Here is a 24,232-nt window from a genome sequence, read left to right on the forward strand (position 1 = left end):
AATGTTCCTGGTACTCTTTATGCTTTGTGCTTTTGGAGTACAATCATAGGTTGCTGTGAGCAGAGCGTCCAATTTAATCAGAGCAAATCTTGCACCCCGTCGTCACAGGCGGTGTTCTTGCTGGTGCAAAATCAGCAACAGAAAAAACACAGAAACCACTTCAATTAAAGTTTAGCACAGAAAAGAACAACCTTTTCTATTCTGACACCTTTGTCCCCCACGTGTGACCTTTCCATTAGTTAATATTGCTCATGTTTTCCCAGCAGGCCTGTGTGTTTCATTGGGACAATGCTGACTCTCCATATCCTGCGTCCCTCTGAGGTTCAGGGTGGAAATAGCAGCCTAATACTAATGAGATTCTCTTCTCATCTCAACGCAGCCCCTGGGATCCCACCTTCACTCCAGGAACTTCCCCTGGAGAAGGCATGTGTCACATGTGAGAGCAGTGGGAGCATTAGCGTTGCTCTTTATCCTGTCTATTTTCATATAGTAAGAGCAAAACATTGCTATAAAGGCTGGGTTGGTCATTGTCCTCCATTCATCCTGTTCAAATGTGATGGAGAAGAAACATTTCCAACCAGTTCATATTCCTCTTATATAAATAGTAAATTCTTCTTCTTGTAAAGGATGGGGACACTTGTTACTGTGGATTAATACACATAGGATAGGTGGTGCACATCCCCCCCTGTTGGACTAAATGCATCAATGCACTCCAGTTTTTCCTCCATTGACGTCATTCACTTCTGCAAACTTTGTTTCTGTCACTGCAAATACAACATATAATTTCTAATGACTTCTGCTTACACTAGAAGAGACTACTATCTATTTCTGTTCGGTAAATGTATTCATTCATTCATATATAAAAGTTTTGACTCTGTTTTTGGTGAAGAGCAGTGTGTCTTGAATTAACCAGACAGAACCATCAGGAATTAACAGGAATTAACCATCAATCAAAATGTAAATGATTTGACTGAACTGCAAACTGACTAAACAGAAGGGGAATATTGTTTGTAAGAATAGTGGAGAAAACTGTGTTTCAGTATGTAACTGATTGTATGATTAACAATCTATCGCCAGATTGTGCTTTGGTAATATAAACCCGTTTAGATACGAAATATATCAGTGTTTCAGCTTTAATGTTAATATTAGTTTAAAGGGTTAGGCATTTAGTTGTGATGGTTTAGGTTATGATAAGGAATGCATTGTGTGTGTGTGTGTGTGTGTGTGTGTGTGTAGATGTTTTGTTTGCTGCTCTGCATCACACTTGAGAATAAATTTCACTTACATAACCCAATTTCTAACAGCAATATAAATATGCAGACCACTTTATTATATGTGGCCAGGTTTTAAGTGATTAAAGACTGAATCCCCTGAATGGAACTTTGTTAACAATCAGCAAAGCAACAACAACAAATTACATTATAAAGATTTTTTGTTATTCAAGATAAACCACACAACAGTTTCCATTGAGACTATACAATTTCTTTGGTTGAAATATCCCATATTCAAAATACATTTAAAAAAAGACACAGCCTCCGAATAAATAACAAGATAAATAATCTTTATTTCCACGTCTTTGTCATTTATAAAATTATGTGTCCACAATTAATATTAACAAGGCAATACAGAGAATCCTTTTTAATTTCTCAGATGTGGAACTCAGGCTCTAGAGACTGTTTACTTGTCTGTACAGACAAAGACAATAAGAACTATACTATTTAAATGTTACTGATATGAAACTGATTACTCCTACACTGTAAGTGAGGGGGGGGGGGTTGCTGATTAATTGATGGTAGACTGACTGAGAACCATACTGGCTTGTCGCAGGTCTCCAGAGCCTGCATCCACAACAAACCCTTCAATTTACAGTCATATAACTTCATAAGCCAGGACTCATCACTGCTTATCACATCAGTGTAAACCAGACACAGTTCATTCACAAGCTCCTGAACATTCTCACACTGGACAACTCTCACTGAAATGATCAGCGTGATCCTCATTGATTAGCGGAAGCGTGATTCTTGTCTATCTTTAACATGGTAACGTCTGATTCTTTTATCCCTACAGTAAAAGACACAAAACCCCAGAAACTGTAAAAACCAAACGGGAACAATGAAGAAACAGTTTTAATATTCAACAAAAAACGAGCTCAAAGTAAAACTAAAAAATGTTTTTTTTGGAAGTCTCAGTTGTCAATAAGTTGATTTCAATGATGAAAAAAATGATATAGTGTATAGGTTATTATTACAGTAACAGGGTTCCATGCGATCATAATCTCCTCTTCTGTACAGAGTTGAGGATTCAGTAGTAAAGAACAAGGCTATACAGACCTATAGAGCCAGAATGTTACAGAGCCATGGAGAGCTGGGACAGGGACGGGTGGTCTGCTGGTCAGGACAGAGGTGCCACATCGTCACGTTCATGAAAATAATAATAATAATTGAAGGAATCATGGAACATAAAGGCTGTTTATGTGTTTGCCTCATATTGGTTATTGGTGCTGTTCAAAATATTTCAGAATCTGGGTATTTGTTTCTGGGGGAGCGTTGTTTATCGTCCCTAGATGGATGTGGAAATATCTGGACTCACACCAACAAGGTTTGGCTAGTTCTATTCATGTATGAAAATCACCAAATGACAAAATATAATGTACTATAAGCTATATCAGGCTGTAGAAGATTTTGGGAATGGATTTGCTTTTAGATTTTACTCCATGAAATGAGCCCTGCTGATTGAAAAGGGCTGGAAGTGAAAATAGGGGAGAAAAAGAATAAAGGTCTGCACACTGATTTAATGAGTCCTGGTTTGATTACTTAAAAAAAGAATTATATAGATATACCCTAACAGCTGCAGTAAAGCAGGGCCACAACATATTCTTTGCATCATCTTTGTTTTCTCAGTAAATCAACCATATAAACCAAATCCCCATAGAAAACTGTGAAAAAACCGAGCACAATGTCCTGTTTTGTGTGACCAGCAAAATAATATTTACTGTAATGTAAGATAGTTGCCATTTTTTCTTTTTTCAATGAACTAATAACCGCAGCTCTACCTTGACGACTTCTATCAAATTAACTATACAGGAAGCAGTTGATACAGTGAGATATTTTTCCTATTTTTCATCCAGCACCTTTACAAAGTTTTTTTTTTATGTGCACACAAAAGACCAAAAAACACCCCTGACCGAGTCCACAGAGCGCCAGGGCCCAACACAAGACCCTTAATTAAGACTTTGAGACACAATCCACACGCCCGTGGGTTCATTCAGTCAAATACATTATTATTTATTTATTACAAAACAATACCCAAGTGAGCAGCGCTAAAGCACTGAAAGAGCAGGAGGAGCTGAGGGAGCAGCGCACAAAGCACGAGAGATAGAGGAAAAAAAAGGTTTCCTATTGAACACGCCTCAGTCCAGGACATTCAAAGTCTGTTATCACTGTCAGGGCACTACGAGAGAGTGGCGGCAGTACAAAGGTAATTAAAGGCTATAGCAGGAACACATTCATTTGGACCACATATTCAATGTGGAGGTGCAGTGAGCTGTGTAAGGCATGGATGTTGGATGTGTCCAGTACATAAGCAAGACAGTCAAGCAGTTATTTTCTTAACTTACTTTATCTACATTTCCCGTGACTGTAAATCCTGTCAAGTCAAATCAATTCAAGTAAGGCTGCACGCACACACACGCACGCACGCACGCGCACACACACACATCTTAGCAATGCTGCTGGGTTCGAAATAACTAACTTGAAACTAAAGGTACATGAACCCCATGATGCTCTGTGGTGGTTATTCTGCATGAAATGCTCAGGTCCTCCTTTAATTTACATGTCTGACAGCACAGCAGATGGAAGTTAAAGTGAAGCTGAAAACTACACTACTAACATTATTTCTTTCTTTTTCTTTTGTTTTTCTTTGTTGTGTGAGCTGACCTCAACCCCTCGAAATGAAAGAGCTGGAGGAAGCGTGCCAAGCAGCGTAAAGCTATTCACACCTTTAGGTGGTGGTGCTGGTGGGAGAGTGGGGGGGGGTGTCGACACCTCCACACACCGACTCGAGAGCCAGGTAAATGTCGCAACCCCCGGGAGAGGGGGCGGGCCCACAGCTGCCACCTCGACAGAGAGCAAGTAAGCGAGACGGCGAGAGAGCAAGATGAGCGAAAGGAGAGTAAGTCTGCATGAAGTACAATCATTGGGAGTTTGTATACGGTGAGAGTGAAGAGCGATGAAGGAGCAGAGCCGGAGCAGATTGGGCCAGAGATACGATTGTTTTGTGCTGATGAGGCCGTGCTCCTGCACAGCTGGAAATCCGCCGCCAGTGGTGTGGGTGGCCGGAGCCTGGGGGGTACCGTGAGATTCAACACTCTTATGGACACACACAGTTGTGATGGCTCTCTGCACTGGTCTAACATTCTTGCTGATGCTCTTCTCTTGCCAGTGCCTACATCAGTCTCTTCTCCACAGCGGGCTTCACCTCTTCATCCAGCATTCAGTCTCTGTGCCCATTTCAAACCAACTCTCCTCCAACCCAACAAATTCCATCCCCCTGTCCTCCGTCTCCTTCCCTCCCCAAAGTCCAGTTTCTGCACCACTATGTTTGTACTGTACAGTCAAAAAAAAAGCAATGAGCAGAAATCTTTAAAAAGCAGAGCCCTGGGCAGTTTATCTATTTTTTACCCTTTTTTTGCAGTTGTTTCTCACTCTCACAGCTATAAAGACAGCCCTGCATCTGTCTGTTCTATCTCACACACACAAACACGCTGTTCATCCCCTCACACACTTGTACAAAGCCATGCTCACAGGAACACACACACGCTCTCTCTTTCTTGCACTCATGCAAACCCTGCTCATCTCTAGTGGTGGTCTGACGGACATGCAGGAGTCAGGGGAACGAGGACAAGGGGAGAGGAAAGGTTTCCTAGCTCATAAAGGGGAGAGGGCGAGCGTGTGTCTAACTGAGTGAGGGTGTTGAGGGAGAGGTCTTAGTTCGACTGCCATCTCCTCCGATATTTCTTCTCATCATCAACTGAAAAACACAAAATGAAAAATTTAGGGACCAGTGACTAGTGTGGTTAGTCTACAGCTGTAAGTTTCTACAGGACAGAGAAGGAATGCAGAGGTTGGAAATAGAAGTACCTTTTCAAAGAAGGTGAGATATAAAGAATTTAGGCTAGATTTGAAATACAGGAAGGAGAAAAAGAGCAGAGGAGACAAGTTAGTATATTCTGATTCTGAAGGTCAACACACCTATTTTTTTAAGCTTCAGATACATTTTGATAAGCTTCAGATACATAAAACCAGATGTTTAATTGGTTAAATCATGACTCAACATACCTTCTAGATGGTGCCTGGAGATATATTTCAGCGCCTCATCAAGGAGAATGACCGGGATGGAAATCTTCAAGACCATGATCCACTGGGACCAGTGCAGGGGGGTCACCTGGAAGATCAGCTGGAGGACAGAGGGAATGGGCAGAGGCAATTAGATATTAGAGACAATGTGCACAACACAAAGGCATAAACACTGCAGAAACACGCTACAGATGTAGAAACATGCTACAGATGTAGAAACATGCTACAGATGTTGAAACACGCGGTAGATGAAGAAACATGCTAGACATTGAAACAAGCTGTAGATAAAGAAACATGCTACAGACCTTGAAACATGCCGTAAATGAAGAAACATGCTACAGATGTTGAAACATGTGGTAGATGAAGAAACATGCTACAGATGTTGAAACACATGGTAGATGAAGAATCATGCTACAGACATTAAAACACGTTGTAGATGAAGAATCATGCTACAGACATTGAAACATGTTGTAGATGAAGAAACATGCTACAGACATTAAAACATGCCGTAGATAAAGAAACATGCTGCAGATACAGAAAACACAACAAATGCTGACGTTGCACAAAACACAGTGAAATTAGTTAAAACAAAGGGGACACTCAAACATGATGAACACACCAATCATATCAGACCCCTAGAAACGTCTCTTGTGAAACGTGAGCTGGACCATGAGGGGATGAAGTGGGGGAGACGGCTGTGAGATGGGACTTTTAAACCCTCATGTGTTTCCATGGAGACTAAGTCAAATTCCTAATCCCTGTGACTCATTTCAAGTATTTTTCTGAGTGGTGCTTCACAGTATTGATATTTTCAATCCATATAAATGTGATCAGTGAAGAACGAGCATGCTGTCATCATAACTCCAGTTTTGGACGACTTGTGTTTTTTCTCAGGCTGCACTTTTTTCTAAATGCTGCATGTGTTAATAAAGACGTTTTTCCCATTTGCAGGCGTTAACATACCTGTCATAATCACCTACATGGGCTGCATCTACCTACACTTGACACTGATTGGTCTGTAGACAGGCGTGATCTAATGCTGGCGTGTTGTGTTCACTAACATTTTTGGAGAAAGTGCAAAGAAAAAAAGGCGTCTTTCTGTTTGAATGGAGAAAATGAATGAACCTGTTCATTTCTTAAATTTCTTTGCCGTCGAATATCATTATGGTTTTACTACCAGCAAAATGAACTTCGCTGCCATTCAAAAATGTGCCTATATTGTCAAAAATTACCAATATGGATGTATTACAAGTACAAGCAATCCTGCCAGCCACTTCCTCTTCGTTCCTTCGTCCAAAGTAACCCCCCTAAATAATGAGCCAAACCACTGCTCATTAAATCTGAACCGAGACCTCTTCTAAATTTTAGTCTGTTGGTCTGGACCATAGTCAGGCACCTTTCACACTATTTTGATCAAATTAAACTGAAAAGTCTGAAGGTCTGGACCAAACAAGGCAGGTATAAAACTTTATGTCTAGAAAAAAACACTTGACACAAGATAATATATGGATATTATCAGAATATGTATTTTTACGATTTTTACATAGATCTAAATTAGGATCAGTGGCAGCTACACAGTCCCTATCAACTATTCAAACAACTACCCTGTGTACTCACCGGCAGAGGCTCCACATAGAGGATTAAGAAGTGCAGGGAGAGGGAGAGGATGATGGCTCCCAGCAGCCAGATGTTGACCCAGGGAGGCATCCTGATCAGAGACTGGTTCTCAGACAAACTGTCAGGGAGGAGTTTTCATAGATCAAAACATGTTGACAGTTCAGCTCATGTTTCCAAGATCTAACAAGGATATTCTGGCAAGCTCACAGCTATCAAAGATTTCATGGATTTCTCATAAGACAATTACATGATTATCACAAGAGATAGTTCACATTTAATTAGTAGTTTGTGTCTAAATGTCACTAAATGCATCATAACAACAAGTCTCCCTTCTGCTAGCAACCATGACAACATGTGTCCCCTCTTGGTTTTGGATAAAATGCACTCTCACTGGTCAGACACTCCTTTATTTTAACCTTCCCTCTCTCAGATTCTTTCCTAAGTGAGACATTAGAATTTGTTTCTATAGGGAGCTACTGACAGACTTGCTCCATGAGCGATCCTGGCAAAAACACATGGAGTTTTCCCCTCATACCACTGTTCCTTTTATTTCCTGTCTCCTCAAAAAAGCATTATTCCATTTCTTAAGATGTGTGCCTCAGCCTGATTCATTTGCCACATCCACCAAATGCAGGATATTAAAAATATGGTCTTTATGAACAGCAACATGAAGTCATTTAGCGGAGAATGGGATGGATGCTAGTGATAGATGTGTTTTAATAGCATGGTAAGTATGCTGTTATCTGTCAGGCTGTTTTGTTGGATGACAATGTCTCTTCTAGCCAACAGCTGCAATGTTAAAGATCTGTTTACCTCGACATCATAACATAAGATGACTGACCTGTTGAGTGCGTTGAACATTTCGATAGTGACCAGCACAGACAGGGCCATGGTTGTGGGGTAGCGGGATTCAAACACCTCACAGTCAATGCCTTTGAACACAGGGTTTTCCACAGTACACTGCATGAAATGTCTCTGTAGAGAGAAACGGACAGAGAGTGTGTTAGTGTGAGCATGTCACTAGGACCTCAGTGACCTGGTTTGACTGAGCTCAGAACAGCTGCATAATTTTTGGCCTCGTTCCTGCCCTGTGTGCAATCAAACCACCGGGGTCATACGTCTCTTTCTATTTCTGCATTTCTGCTGGGATCACTGAGCATCACTGAGTCCAACAGGAGCAGATGTAGAGAAAACACGGAGGGTGGTGCATATCAACATACAGCAGTAATAAAAGCCCTGCCCTCTGAGGACGGAACTGTGCAGCAGAACACAACAAGGCCGACTGAGCTGAATAACGTCTTGCAACTCACCAGCTGATAGAAAGTTACTTGTGGGCCGTCTTCATCATACAGGTACCACCATGTGGCAGCGCTCACCGTTCCAAGACCCACGTATCCTACAGGAAGTCAGAGACATACGTGCACACCAGACGTCAATTCACACATGTCACAGATAGCTTTCAAGGAAATTGAGTCAAACATTCAGGGATGGATCCATGGGAGAAATCTGAATGACTCTTGAAGTGCCCCTGTCCTGTCAGTAATCTTATTTTAAAAATAAACTAGTCACTCACTTAAATAAATATGATGCGTTTTTATGAATTTTATTTTCTTATCTTTTTGAAGTAAAAAATATGCTTAAACAATAAAAACAAATTTAAAATATATTCAATGTTGTGCGGTTTTGCTCAAAGCTATAGAGCTAGTAGTAAACAAGGTATTACTTAAATGTGCACCTTACTGAATCAGTATTTGTTCTTGATATATAATTGGCCCCTCTGTGTAAATTGTAGCCCCTTTACGGCCCCTGGCCCTAGATCCATCACTGCAAATATGACTATACCTCGACTTGCTTCTATGCTGGACTGTAGGTGAGTTTTCAAATTATGTCATTGCAAGATTTTTGTGCAGTGTACAAACAAATCAGCTTCAAGAGATAATAACTTCAGTGGTTTTTGCACAAAACAAGAGGCTGCCACTTTATGCTACAATATCATATTGCTTAGGTTAAGCCTTCCAGTGATCACATCATTTCTTACTACTGAAAAAGTCCATGACATTGGAGGAATGTGTTTTCTACTCTTCTACTGCCCAAACATCCACCATTTAACTGGACACCTGTATAAACGATGTCAGAGTCACTGATTCACAGGAATTCTACCTCCAATAGCCAGGTATCTGAAGAAGAGCCAGCCAGAGATGAGAGGCTCCTTTGGGTTGCGGGGTGGTTTGTCCATGATGTCCAGGTCTGGAGGGTTAAAGCCCAGGGCGGTGGCGGGCAGGCCATCGGTCACCAGATTAACCCACAGCAGCTGCACTGGAATCAAAGCTTCGGGGAGACCCAGGATGGCGGTCAGGAAGATGCTGAAGATGGACAAAGAGGAGACATGCGAGGTCAGCCGAGGAGGTCAGACTGAAGGAGAAGTCTGCATGACGTGTGTTTTCCAGTTTTCCTCACCAGACGACCTCCCCCACGTTGGAGGAGATGAGGTATCTGATGAACTGCTTCATGTTGTTGTAGATGGCTCTGCCCTCCTCCACGGCAGCCACGATGGTGGAGAAGTTATCGTCAGACAGCACCATCTCAGACGCCGACTTGGCTACTGCAGTTCCTGAGCCCATGGCGATGCCGATCTCTGCTTTCTTCAGAGCTGGGGCATCATTCACACCATCTCCTGTCTACAACGTGAAGGGAATGACTTGTATCATTGATGCATCAGAGACACAAGATTATGAGATACAACTCTTCTGACTGCACCTTGGTTAAGAAGATGATGTTTAATAACCATCTGTCGACTCTGGTGTTTATATAAAAAAATGCTAATAATTATTATTATTTAGTTTTGTTGCACTTATCAATTGCACCTACATGTAGCACTTATAGTTTGGCTTTTTTGAAGCTAATGTACTTCTACATGCTACATGATTCTTGTTGTTCTGGGTTTGTACCCTCAAGGTCACTTTGGATAAAAGCGTCAACTAAATGAAAAGTAGTGTAAAATGTTTAAACAATGAAACAAACACTGAATATAACTTGTGTGAATGAAAGAATCTTTCAGAACTATTTTCTGAGGCTGCAACACCAATGAGAGATGATATTTTCTGGTACTACTTTCAAGATCAGGTAGTACTTTGAATGGATCAGATGGGGAGGTGTCACAGAGAGCTGTGGCACCAACAAACTGAACAAAGTGGTGAGGATGGCCAGCTCTGTGAGGTGGGGACAGTGTTGAGGCAGTGACAGACAAGAAGATGAGAGGAAAACTAAAAGCCATCATGGACGACCACTCCATGCCTCAAAGCATTTGGGGGGCTCCTTTGTGCCATCAGCCGTCAGACTGCACAACGCCACAGCACCCACAGTTAAGACTAATATCCATAATCCAAGAAAGTACTGCACATACTGTATATTGCATATTACAGAGATATTTGGACAAATTTCACAATAACACAACTTATATCTTTCTATTGAGCCTAATATTGTGTTTCTATTTTTATTCTAAATTTTGTTTCAATTCTTATTTCTTACATTTTCCCCATGTGCTGCTACTTCCTGGTGCTGCTGTGTCTATTTTGAATATCCTCTACTGAGGATCAATATAGGTGCAGCCTATCTTATAATCTTGTGACAGAAATAAAAAAACTGAAATCATTACTGCTTTAATGTGAGTTCCTTACTTTTTAAATACTACATTTATATTTTATTCTTTAAACAGTGACGAGTCTAACAAAGTAACACTGGCTCAAGACAAACTGCTAGCTCATTATGCAAACTCCAGACAGGATTAAGTCAAAGCTTATGAAGAGGGAGATACTGATCTGTTGAAACGGGGCCTGAAGTAGCTTTAGATTGTGGTGAATGCTGAAGTCTGTCTTGACAGGCAAATGGTGAAAATTGTAGTTTCCCTCCCTCCCATCATCCCCTCTTCTGATATGTGTGAGATGGGTGGCAGCAGAGCGGGCCAGAGATGACAGCTTTAGATAGCAGTGTCTGAGAGAGCAGCTTTAGAAAGAACACGACAAGCCTGGCTGGCCTCTACTAATGCATCCTGTTCACTCCACACACGGGCGGAAGAAGGAGAAAAAGCATTTTGCCTTGCTTTAAAACAAGACATGTCTGACTAAGAGTATAATGTGTGTATTTGCAGGACGCATAAACAAGTGTTTGGAAATTGAAGTGGGTTGGGGGGGGGGGGGGGGGGACTAATTTGAGCTCTGAGTTGAGTGAGTTGCATCACCCCCTCTCCTCACCATGGCTGTAATCTCGTCGAATGACTGCAGGTATCCGACGATCTTAGACTTATGAGCCGGCTCGACACGGGCGAAGCACCGCGCCCGTTTGACGGCTTCTCTCTGCGCCTCCGGTGCGAGATCATCAAACTCGCGGCCCGTGTAGGCCTTTCCAGTCACCTCCTCCTCCTCCCCGAAGATGCCAATTCGTCTGCAGATGGCCACGGCTGTGCCCTTGTTGTCTCCTGTGATCATGATGACGCGAATGCCGGCCTCTTTGCACAGTTTCACTGCACTGATCACCTCCTTCCTGGGCGGGTCGAGCATGCCAACGCAACCAACAAACGTGAGACTCAACTGAAGGGAGAAAAAGAGAGGGGGGGGGGGGGTTATTTGCACAGAATTGTAGCTATAATTGAATTTACCACATTTCTATTTGTTTTGCTGCTGAAAACAAGGATTTAAAATGTTCAAGGGGAGAAAAAACAAGTGTAAAGCGTAATTCTTTAGTTGGATAGAGATTTAATCAATCTACCTACCTACTAATCTGTCTGTCTACTAATTCCAGAAATCTCTGTCTGTATATGGCTTGTATATCTTGAGAACCGTTCAGCTTCACACACACTCAAGCTTAGGTTAACAGGTGGTGGAACTTCTGGGTTTTTCCTGCAGCTGGTCTTAACTTTCACAGAACTACTTTCACAGCTCAACTGCTGCAGGTCACTTTTACAGTTTAAGACAGACAGCTACAACCAGCATCACCACAGGCCAGGTAACTAGGCACGTTTAAACCAGACACTGCACCAGTGGCTACAAACAAGAGACAACAGACCTGAAGAAGGGCCTGTGACTGAAACTGGCTTAACATTTAGTGGAGAGCGATCAGGGTGGTATGGATCTTCTCACACATCTCTTGTCAAGAAAGAAAATAAGTGTAAATGCACAAGGGTTTCCTAAGCTAAGACATGAGATGTACCTCATAATCTGCAAACTTGTTGGAATTCTCCAAGTCCATGGTCTCTTTGCGTGGTGGGGTGTCATGAGTGGCCAGAGCCAGGCAGCGCAGGGTGTCCCTGCCTGTCCCCCAGTCCCTGATCCTAGACAAAAGCTGCTCACGCAGGTCTGGTGTCAGCGCCACCTTTCCTGTCCCCACCCGTAGGTACTTACACCGCTCGATCACGCTCTCTGGAGCACCCTGAGGGGACAGATTGTAATGGACAACAAGAGAAGGTATAAAACAATGGCAAAAACGGAACATGTTTTCATATGTGTTCAGGTTTATGCTATTATTTCATGCCTTGATGAACATCTTGCTCTGGGAGCCCGGCTTGACTGGTGTGCAGTAGACGGACATGGACTTGCGGTCACGAGAGAACTCGAGGGTGAACTCCTTCTTCATCAGCTGTCTGATCACCTGATGGATATGAACAGGGGAGGAAATGGGAGAGAAGACATAGGAGGAAGAAAAGAAGAAGAAGAAGGAAGTGGTGAAAAAGAGTCAAAAGCATTAAGCAGACATTAATGGGCTGCCGTCAGGCTGGTAGCTGTGACTGAGAAGTTTGGCTGAGCTACTGACAGGGTGACACTATAAACCTGATTTACTTAACCACCATGTCTGGATATCTGACTGCAACATGTGAACAGCAGCTGATGTTAGTGTCGACCTGGCTGAGGGTGGTTAGCAATTACAACTGCAAATATATGAAGGTAAATCATAATAGGGTTACTATAGGAACACAATATTCTGCATAAGGCCAGGTCCCTCCACAATGTTTTATCTGAGTTTAGTGTCAAGTCCTATTCTACCAGTAGGTGTCCCTCTAGTTCAGAGTCTATGCTGATCTTGGTGCACATGCAAGGCTGAAAGGTTAGCATTGATAATGCTGCCTGCTCAACACATGGCTGAGATGCTGTGATGTACACACACCATGCCAGGGGACTTGACATGTGATGGATGTGCTGAAATCTGTCAATGTGACAAACTTGCCACTTTTACCAAACAGGGCAAGACGTAAAATTCTATTTATTGTGCCCTGGTGAGATTTGGAAAGTTTGAGTCATCTCATCTTTAATTTGCTGAGGATGCATATTATTGTCAAGACGTGTCCTGCAGTGCACTGGCCTGTTCACAGGTTTAAATTTAAACCCAGTAAATGTTTGCTGTCACCACAAAGCTTATTTCATGTGAGACTCCAAAGTGTTGGTCACTGACGAGCTTTGTTCTTCCTGAAAGTGAGACCGACAGGGGCTTCAATGACCTTTACCCACAGTGGAGCGGGAAGGCTCAGAACCAGTGGAAAAGACTCGCTGCACTGACACACCAACATCAGCTGCGTGATCTCACTGGGGCATTACTCTCACACACAGCCCAGACTCAACACTTTCCACATACACCTGACACCTTCTCATAGAGGATCCCTTTGTTTGAGATAAGCTGCAGCCACAATTGACTTGAACGCAAATAAATGCAACAGCAGGCTTACGGTCTAAACAGCATTTTACACAAAGAAAAGTCTGAGGATATTTCTCCAATTATTCCAAAAGAAACTCCTTTAATGAGCTTGTATCACAGTGTGAACCTGAAAACATTTTGTATAACGTCAGAGAGAAACTAATTCAGGGGCCCATTTATTAACGTTCTGCCTTTTTTGGATCTAGCTGACTGTAAGTGTACAACTCCTCCTGGATCAACACAAATATTAACATGTTGATGATGCATATGGATTTATATGTATACATATACATACAGTAAATAAATGACTAGAAAGAAAGAGATCCACACAAGGGAAGAAGGTTGAGAAAGAATGGGATGAAATATAAATGTGATGCTATATTTTTACTTCTTCTAATCCTATATACATCTAGTAAATAGTTTTCTTTACTTAAGTTTCCATTTTCATTCATAGTCAATGCATTGAGTTAGGCTCAACAGTATGAGATACTGTTTCTTTTAATGTTTGCATTGGTCTGTGATGACTATGTTTCAAACTAATGGTTTTATCATACAAAGGTGCCGTTTCCTTTCCTCTGAATATATTTCTGCATCCACATTTGGTGATATTTGTTAATTTTGTATTACAATTAATAGTAATGTGAACATAAGTTTAAAAAAACAGATATCTTATGAGTGACATTTCAAACCAAACAATCATGTGTTCACAACCTAAAGTCAAACGTGTCCGTTAACAACTTTGTGCCTTATTAGAACTCATTGTAAGTCACTGTGGATAAGAGCAGCAACAATGATTAATGCAAAAATTTCATCTTGTACAGATATGTAAAGAAGAGGTACACTGGGTCACCACGTGCATTTGCACAACTATGGCAGTGTGCAGTGCACTGCGGTATAATGAGAGTATGAATATTAACAATGTGCAATGCGTGCAGCACATACTATTGTTCAGTGTAACCTCTTGACCATTTCTCAGTTGTAAACATGTTTTTGTTATTTGAACTACTTGAACACAGTTGAAATGTTTCAGTTACTCTAAACTCTGGATTATACGCAGGTCTCTCATATGAACAATGCTCTAGCTCTATAAAATGTAGTAAATGACACCATACATTTTCAGGTAATATTGTAATGGGTTGTGACATGCTGCCCTAGTGGCCTATAATTACAGGACAGGGCAAACCTGTCATACTGGACAGCGTCAACAGTGAGCAATCTATGCAAGGGTGTAAATACACAGAAAAGTTCCATGACAATTAAGTTCATTTCCAGGATATTTTGTCATTTTAAACAATATCGAGGTTGTTTCCATGACTGGAAAAGTAATCTCAGTAGTTTTCAGATTATCCTGGATACATGGGTTTATTGTTCAACCTGAGAATCCTGTCATGCTGTTGGTGTGATGATAGTCAGTTAAAATTGATTTATTTTCATTCTGAACAACCAGGGATATCACATGTGCTAGTCTTCTAATTCCTCTACCTTCCTTTAAAAACAACTGGGTGTGTTACGCTAGTAGCTGTTTATGTAGCCAGAAGCCAATAGCCTCAAGCAGAAATGACTGCACACACACACACACACACACACACACACACACACACACACACACACACACACACACACACACACACACACACCCCCACACAGTCACCCATGCACACGCAGCTTACAGAGTTGCAGGCTCCGGCACGTTCCACCTTGCTGAGACCGGAGAGGTCAGTCTTGAAAACATTCATCTTCTCCACCAAGGTGGTGAGAGCCGTCTCCGTGGCTTCACCCACCTTCTCATAAACGCCTTTGGCCTGTAAGAGAGAAACACGCTGCTCAATAGTGATACAGTAAACTAAAGAATCAGAATAGGCTTTTATGTAGATCTACACATACAATGAATTTGCTGTGGTATGTTTGTGCTGAGCATAAATCCAAGAATAAAAAATATAAAAGAGTATATCAAATTATAAGCGCTAGAAAAAGATGTGTACAATATGAACATTAGATATGTGCAGTTGAGCGTATGAACAGTATGACCAGGAGTGGCCACGGAGGGTTTACATTTCACAGTCACAGGTGGGTTCTTAACATTTATGCAGTGCAACGAAGGCATCCTGAGGACTGATTCATTTAATTCAGATGCCTTTAAACTGTAGATAACATGTGAGGGCAAACAAACCTACACACACACTCCATTGTTAAATATGAACGATGACACAACAACTCCGGATCAAACATGCTGTGAGCAAATCTGTGGGTCATCCACCTCTGCCTCCACAGAGTTTGAGTCATACTTGCAGAGCGGTTTTGAAAGCTCGCCCTCGCCAGCTGAGAACTGGAGTAGGTGAGATGAGGCCGTCATGGCGCACCACACATCATTTGTTTGAGTGAGCGCTGACGGCGATAACACCCGCACCTCTCCAGCTCTCGCCTGCTATCCACCCCACCCCCTTCCTCCGGTTTAACACACTTTTATTCTCACTCGCAGGATTTTTGATCATAGATGCACAAAATTGGTGAGGAAACGATTATTCACAAGCACAGAAACATTTAGTCAAGGGAGGACAAGTGGATTCTGAGAAGTGCCTCATCCCTGCCCTCTCTCCTCAGCATGGTTACCATGATAACATGACGATAACAAAGAGGGGAGAAAGCAATACAAACCAGAGAAAATGACTTTACACCAGAGTTAAATTAGCTCTGCAGAAGAGGAGTCTTCACAGGATATTATATATAACACACATAGACATTGCATGAGGGAATTTGCAAAGAAACCTGACATACGCAATACTGAGTGTGTTTCCGATCAGTTTATTTTGCATGGAATCTGTAATAATATCTGTGTGTGTGTGTGGTAATGACCTCATTGTAGTCCAGTGAAGAGTCATTGCACATGGAGCACACAGTGGCCAACTCCAAAAGTCCATCATAATCTCCACAATGGACGGGCCTGTCTCCTTTCAGTCTAGAAGAAAAACAAAGACACACATACACACTAACATCAGCCACAACACGCTGGGGGAAAAAACCCTCACAGTTCGCTACACTTCAGACCCGGTGAACTCATCAATATTTACGAGGTCATGAAGACATTCAGTTGTTTAGCTTTTCAAAGTTGACTAGAGGAACAGTGTTTGTACAGTAGTAAACAGTGCATTTGTGTTTGCGTGTGTGTGCGTGCGTGTTCCGGACAAGTGGTGCTGATTGCATGACAACCATGGATCCCTTCCCAGTAGAGACTGCAACGGTTGCTAGCCAGGCTCCCACACAATAACCCACACTCTGCTGTTATGAAATCGACAGGTTCATGCAGAGTCAGAAAGCTGTACTCACCAAACAGCAAAATAAACAACATGCATACACAATGAAGTGCAGAAATCCTTCTCCTACATAATGACTCGCCACCTACAGGTACTTGTATTCCTCCGCAAATTAATTTAACTGAAATACTCTGACTTGTTTAAATCCCTTTGCTCAGTTAAACTATTCACTCTCCACTTGAACAATTACAACCAAGAAAGTGAGTAATTCAGTAAAAAACTACAGAGCAGCAGAGGGTTGATGATACTGCATGAGAGTTAGCACATAAGAGGTAACTGAAACACAGGTTTACTGAAACATATCCTGGTAAGTTTATCTTGAACTAACTGTAGTTTTCTTACAGATATTCATGTAATCCAGTAAAAAGGGAATCACGAACAAGCATCTCAACATCCTTATGAGTTTAATAAACTAACTTTGGCAACATTTCTACAATTAAAAAAAAGATGTGCTAATGACATTGTTCCAGTCAAGTTAAAATCAAGATTGTTCTAAAAGTACTCCCAAATTAAATTTGTGATTTGCATTTTAATTAGACCCAAAGCCTCCAAACACCGAATTAAAACGTCTCCTGCTGCTTTTGGTCCAATTAAAAATGATTTTTTTCCCCTCTCTGTGTATTAAGCACAGCTAGCCACATTTTCAGGGAAATCATTAACAGCAGTGTGACACATCTTGGACCACAACACAGTTTGCGTGTATGTTATTTTGAAGATAACAGTTCATAGTACTTGCAATCATTGAGAAATATGTTGGTAAAATGTGAGATGATCATTTGATGAGGTATTCCAGTTGCACAGCGAGCCCCAATTAAAGTAATACATGCTGTAACTGTGATACTTACATTTGTCCCTCTGGGGCGTATGTAGAACCAGTTATAGAGAACTCATGAAGGATGCAGTTAAAATCCTCCACCTTGTCAACAACGAACATCTGGAGAGGAGAAAAGGCAAACACAGACAGGGGAGAGGTGTAGTTATTTAATTAGTCAGACATGCAGTTGGTCTTTGTGAGCTGTGGCTGCCCACTGCTGTTGAAACTGTTAGGACGGATTCAATGGGGAAATCAGTCTGTAAAATAAACACAAAACCTCTCAGCAGTGAATGGCAGTGACTCAAAGTCCTGTGGACTGAGATGTAGTTTTAACCCACGTGGAAGTAGGGAGTCACAGTACTGACTCTTTTGTTAATGAGCAGCTCTGAAATAAGGGCATGTCCTTGTGTTCTTTAGCTCACACAGGTGATACAATAGCTCGGTTGTCACTGTGGAATCGTAGCGCAGCTGTTGGCACATCTTTGACAAGTGATTTACTCCAATTTCACACAAATAACATTGAGGCTGCATCATGTCTACATAAGAAGCTGCCAACAAGAACTAATTAGTCCTGCCCTGCTTCTTGACCTGCTCTGGATAAATGGAAGGTTGTAAGTGATATGAAAATCAAATAGTGGCTATAAACAGGAAAATCAGAGGAAAAAAGAAGACGTCTGTGCTGTCAGCTCAGCCCCAGAGTCATTAGTGTTTCCAAACACGTATCAGGCAAGCACTGATCACACGTCTCGATGCAAAGCTTCACCAGTCATTCACACAACCACACACGCTCCAGTCAACTGCAGAAAAACAAAACACAGTCAGAGAAAGTAGAGGACAGAGCTGCAGTCCCAGAGCTGTCCACGGATTTGCTTTGTTAGCAAATCTTCTTCCTGAAATTCCCCTGAGTTGTGATTCACGACGTACTGGTAATACTAATACACTGATTAAAATGAAACCAGAGGACGTGTGCTGTGGCTGCTGGTCAGAACGAGACAGGCTCTGTCTATCTAAACACATACATGCACAACAGGCTAATAGACTTTCCTTGATCTCTTTTGCCTTGTTATTACTCTTATTCATGTTGTAATAGCTTGTCTTTTAAATTAAGGAAAAAGTGAACACATACACACAGAGGGACAGCTTCAGTAGAAGCTGTTTGCGAGTCCATTAAGTCCAGCTGATTGAAGAATTAATGAAGCAGCTATTTGGTTAAACTTGGTCTCCTCCTCGATTCTTCTGCCAGTGTGTGTGTGCGTGTGTGTGTCAGCCATTAATTTACAAAGAAACAGAAAATCGATGGCAGACCTGGGATGTGTGGCAGCTGGGGTCCCTCCAGCATTACGTTTGAGCCTCTTTAAGGAGTAATTACTTCTGAACAAATCTCTGCAGCAACAGGGTTTCTTCTCCTGTTTTTGTCTACCTCTCTGCTTTGAGAGGATTGAAACATAGTGATAAATAACCTCCATGACTGGTGGTTCTCAATGTCAGTCCAATATTCAGATGGCTACTAAAAGCACAAAGGAATGTAACAAAGTACATTGACTGAGTAACTGTGCTGCATTCAATTTTTCAAGTATCTATACTTCTTGATTTATTTCCAGGTACTTCTCACTTTTACTGGACTACATATGTCAGCAATTATCTGTACTCTCTACTACACAATTTTATAAAGGATTTTTTTCATTGAATTATATTATATTCTTATATTGAATTGTATTATTATATGTTTTAAAGTAAATCAATGACGAGAAGGGTATGTGTACATTGATCCAAAGCTGACAGGTAACATTAGCCCCCGCCTCCTTCAATGACAGCAAAGTGCAGCACTAAAGAAATAAGAAAAATTTAATAGGATACACTTGGCAGGTGCTTTTACTTGTAATACTAACAAATATATACTTTTACTCAGTAATGTGGTACTTTTACTTTTACCTGGGAACATTTCTGTTGACCTCCACCACTGCGTACATGTAACACATGTATTATCTCATTTAGATCAGCCTCGGTGTTTACTGTTCCCTCTCCTCACGCACTAGAGCTTCACAAAGGTTCACTGTGTGGAAACTTGTGAGTTGTGCACATGTGATTGATCAAACTAAGACATGGGCTCAGCAATGGGCCACATCTCAACTATTTGCCCCCAGGGATCCACCAGCAGGTTAGTCCAGTCCTGCTGCTGCACCACAGTCACAAATAGAAGTAACGGCAACAGGCTGTACACTTCAGTCTCCTCAACAACCGAAAACCAACTCTGTTTTTCTGCTGTTGTGTGGAAAACTAGGATGAAATTAGACCAATGACTTACAGACCTGTTTCTCTACCGCTGCATTTCTGACAAATTATCTGCTCAGTATCTGTATCTGCTTATCTGCCCACTAACCGTGGGTGTCACCACATCAATCAGTACTAATTATGAAGAACTTCAAGTTCAAATAGTCATGCGATCATTCTATTATTTTTGTTTTCTGTATTGTTAGGAGGTTATGCTTTCATCTGCATTTGTCTGTAAGTTTGCAGGATTACATGATAACTACTGGATGGATTCTCATGAAATTCAATGTTAGAATGTGGTACGAGTCAGGAAAGAACCAATTACATTTTGGTGGATCAGGGGACGGATCCAGGATATTTTTTATTATTTTCTTTAACGTTGTAAGATAAGTTTTGAAGACGAGTTTTTCAACCTTTTCATTTTAGAGAATAATTCATGTTTTTTTTAGGAGACTGAGTGTATGCAATGTGCAGATCCAAAATATAAATCTGGATCTAGTGAATGTAATGTGCTTTCATAAAGGGGCTGATGGGTCTTGGTGGAGGTATGTGCTCTACTCATTACTATTCTAGTTCTCTTAATGATCATTGCCATTTGTGGCTTAAAACTGTGTGTGTGTGTGCAGGTTTGTCTTATGTCAGCTGGGTGGCTTCTGGAACAAAGTAACCTATGCAAGAAATTAATTTACATGTGTATACTTGCAAAGAAAGAAAATGTATATTAGACACAACAGGTTAGCCAGATAGTTAGTGGCCTACTTATATGTTAAACTACTTTATTCCATCTCTGCTTTATATTCTGCAGCTAAAACCTGTATGATCACAGAGGGACTGCAGTACTGATGTGTAATAGAGGATTCTTGATATCACCACTATATTATTTTTGTTTACTGATTTATAGTTTCATATCATCAGGGCATACTGTCCCTTTAAGGATCTTTAAATAGACTCACCCCTCTGCTCAATTCTTAATTTCACAAAAGGTCATCCCATTCACTAGTCTCTGCTCTACCATTCTATAAGAAATCTTCGATGAGTACAGATAGTCGGAGCAAACACAGAGAAGGCTCCGAGGAATAAAATGAGGGTGTTCTTTCATCCGTGGTCAGTTCCCCTCACTATCTGATCCACTGTGGTCTCCAAGGAAACAAGGCACAAGTTTGATCCATGTGACTATAGTGGCAAAAGTTTGTATTCTTCTACTTCACTCCCTTCCTGTGAGCTTGTATGAGGATAAATGGTGAGTAACCCTAATTTCTGCGTGTATGGGTTTTGTGCATCTCTGCATGTGTTGTTTGGAAAAAGGGAAGCACAGTGTCAGGATACAAAGGGGAATCCCAGGAAATCCTGCCCATACAGGGATACCCCCGAGGCAAGGGGAGACACACGGGCCAATCAGGACCACAGGCTAGAGGCCAGTCCAAGAATAAGCACAGATGGATAAGCCTGGACAAACATTCATGTGTGCATTAAACCGTGACGCAAAAAAAGCCTCCCATAAAAAAAATAGCAGTGGTCCGAGCACACAAGCCACATGAGGAGGGACGAGTAAAACAACCACAAAAACGTCTATCTCCAGGAAACACTTTTGGAAAAAAACTGCAAAGAGGAAGAGAGTATGACTGTTTGTGTGCCCCCTTATCTCCCACCAGAGAGCTGAGCACAGCAAGCCTGGGAGTTTCGGTGGAAGAAGAAGGTCAATATTGACCAACGTCAGCCAGTCTCACTCTTTTTCTGTCTGGGAGGGACTCAGGAGTGTGGTGAGATCACTCCTCCAGGTCCTTCCTGCTGGAGGGAACTCCCTGCTGCTACGCATTAATCACACACACAGGAGGAGAGGAGAGGAGAGGAGAGGAGAGGAGAGGAGAGGAGAGGAGAGGAGAGGAGAGGAGAGGAGAAGAGAGGAGAGGAGAGGAGAGGAGAGGAGAGGAGAAGAGAGGAGAGGAGAGGGATTTCTATGACAGTCCTCATCAAAACTCTATTTCAAAACAGAAATGAATGGATAGATAGGGACTAATGAGATTATAAATTAGTATAGGAGCTTTTTTTTAAATATCCTAGGTTCTCCTGACCCTGGCCAAACACAAAGGATTGCATTCAATCAGCAGATCAACTTCTGCTGTGTAGCTACAAAACTAGATTGTTAACTACATTGTCTTGCAGTCCCCACAGTGGGAGCTGTTCAGCTGAGTTTACAAACTGTAGGTTGACTTATAAGTGGGCTCTCACTTCAGCTCAACTCAGGCTCCAAGTGTGATCCTCTGGCATCTAACAATCAACAAAAGGTCAAGTAAAATTATAGTAAACTCTTGACTCAGGGTCTTTATGGGTTCCTGCAGAAAGCCCCAGGTCTCAGATCTGAGTTAAAACATTATACTTAAAATTATTAATTACATGAATTATTATTATTATCATTAATAATAATAATCATTATTATCATTAACAATAATTATCATTATTATTATTATTATTATTGTTCTTTTCAACTACAGCTGCTTGTTAACTTTTCTTATTTAATTTTTGTTTAATTTTGCAACCTATGTCTACGACCATTTAGATCTATGGGCCAAGATTCTTAAATAACTGACAAAAGTTGTACAGATTCCAGTGGTGACAAATAATAAGAAAAACAATAATAAACAGTTATCTTACGCATGACATCTAGACTTTACAGTGGAAATCAGTGAACGATCAGCCAACACTCTCCTCTAATAGCAGTTTTCTCTTAGTTCCTTCCTTAAAGCCCAAATTGTACTTGCGTACGTATCTCTGAGGTCATGAGCTGAGCTGAGAGGTGGGCTACAGGATGTTAGGAAAAGAAGTGTTAACTCAGATTAGGTGTGAGTGCGTGTGAGTGTGTGTGAGTGCGTGTAGCCAGAGCCCTTAACAAGAGCCAAGACAAATAGCAGCGCTGGTATTTACTCTGTACTTGTAGCAAAGATGGCTATAAAGTAACGCACGCACACACAGACACACACACAAAGGGTGAGGCTGTGTAGTACAGAACAGACATACCATAGGATCTTTCTGTATTTGCTGTCTGATGTTATAATGTACATACATAAATACAAGCATAATGTGGAGAGTTCAGGACATGGATCCCTGTGGTGTTTTTATTCTGGCATTGTGACATTTTGGAAACCTTCGCTGTGCATGAGTGAGCTGATCTGGTGATAAGGTGTGGAGCTCAGGGACGCTGCTGGGTCATACCAGCCTGTACTACTCCTCCAGCAGCTATCTCATATCTGTCAAGTGAAGGTAAACATTACAACACCACAAGGATTTTCCATCCTCCTTTAAGCTCCTCAGGGTAAACACACACACAGACACACACACACACACACACACACACACACACACACACACACACACACACACACACACACACACACACACACACACACACACACACACACACAAGGTGGATGAACTGTGCATGTATAATGAACAACAGACCCTTGTAGACTTCTGCAGAACTTTTTCAGAGGGAGTTCCCACGAGTCAGTCAAATGACAGGATGTGGGAATTAAATGATTAGCCTTTAGTTTCTGCTCTAGATCAAATCCTGCTGTGTGTCCTGAATTCAAAAAAATAAGTATGTGTTCGTTTCCCGAATGCCACTTACTCTGCAAACAGACATCTGGTTGGTGGTGAGGGTGCCCGTCTTGTCAGAGCAGATAACAGAGGTGCAGCCCAAGGTCTCGACAGAGGGGAGGCTGCGAACGATGGCATTCTTCTTGGCCATGCGACGCGTGCCAAGGGCGAGGCAGGTGGTGATAACAGCGGGGAGGCCCTCTGGGATGGCGGCCACAGCTAATGCTACGGCAATTTTAAAGTAATAGATAGCTCCTCTGACCCAGGAGCCGCCGTGGACGGGGTCTCCGAAGTGGCCGATGTTGATCACCCACACGGCTACGCAGATCAGGGAGATGACCTTGGAGAGCTGCTGTCCAAACTCATCCAGCTTCTGCTGCAGTGGTGTCTTCTCTTGCTCCGTTGACACCATCTGGTTACGGATTTTACCGATCTCTGTGGTCACGCCAGTGGCAATCACAACACCTATGGCACGGCCTGCAGCGATGTTGGTGCCCTGAGGGAACAAGCAAGGTTTGCATATAATAACATTATTATTGCTGTGAAGGCAGAAGATAAAAAATGACTGGGCTGAGAGCTGCAGGGATTGT

At 41.8% G+C, this 24,232-nt stretch overlaps 1 protein-coding gene across 2 annotated transcripts in view; it reads right to left on the minus strand.

Annotated features, from left to right (window-relative positions):
* Nucleotides 1-1,544: 1,544 nt before the first annotated feature.
* atp2a3 (ATPase sarcoplasmic/endoplasmic reticulum Ca2+ transporting 3) overlaps nt 1,545-24,232 on the minus strand; it is a 47,242-nt gene continuing 24,554 nt past the window's right edge. The window contains exons 8-22 of one of the 2 annotated variants that reach the window (XM_069539810.1): nt 23,674-24,138; nt 17,809-17,897; nt 16,506-16,608; nt 15,323-15,454; nt 12,498-12,614; nt 12,177-12,395; nt 11,222-11,557; nt 9,429-9,649; nt 9,132-9,334; nt 8,282-8,367; nt 7,813-7,946; nt 6,972-7,089; nt 5,337-5,454; nt 5,139-5,172; nt 4,891-5,028 (exon numbers count right to left, since the gene is read on the minus strand). In XM_069539810.1, the coding sequence (XP_069395911.1) occupies nt 5,168-5,172; nt 5,337-5,454; nt 6,972-7,089; nt 7,813-7,946; nt 8,282-8,367; nt 9,132-9,334; nt 9,429-9,649; nt 11,222-11,557; nt 12,177-12,395; nt 12,498-12,614; nt 15,323-15,454; nt 16,506-16,608; nt 17,809-17,897; nt 23,674-24,138 (2,346 nt within the window). In that variant the 3' untranslated portion in view covers nt 4,891-5,028; nt 5,139-5,167. Of the gene's footprint in view, nt 5,029-5,138; nt 5,173-5,336; nt 5,455-6,971; nt 7,090-7,812; nt 7,947-8,281; nt 8,368-9,131; nt 9,335-9,428; nt 9,650-11,221; nt 11,558-12,176; nt 12,396-12,497; nt 12,615-15,322; nt 15,455-16,505; nt 16,609-17,808; nt 17,898-23,673; nt 24,139-24,232 lie in introns of both variants that reach the window. The other variant, XM_020085704.2, reaches the window with a different exon arrangement.

This window comes from Paralichthys olivaceus, chromosome 15 (assembly GCF_024713975.1).
Source record: "Paralichthys olivaceus isolate ysfri-2021 chromosome 15, ASM2471397v2, whole genome shotgun sequence".
Lineage (NCBI taxonomy): Eukaryota > Metazoa > Chordata > Actinopteri > Pleuronectiformes > Paralichthyidae > Paralichthys > Paralichthys olivaceus.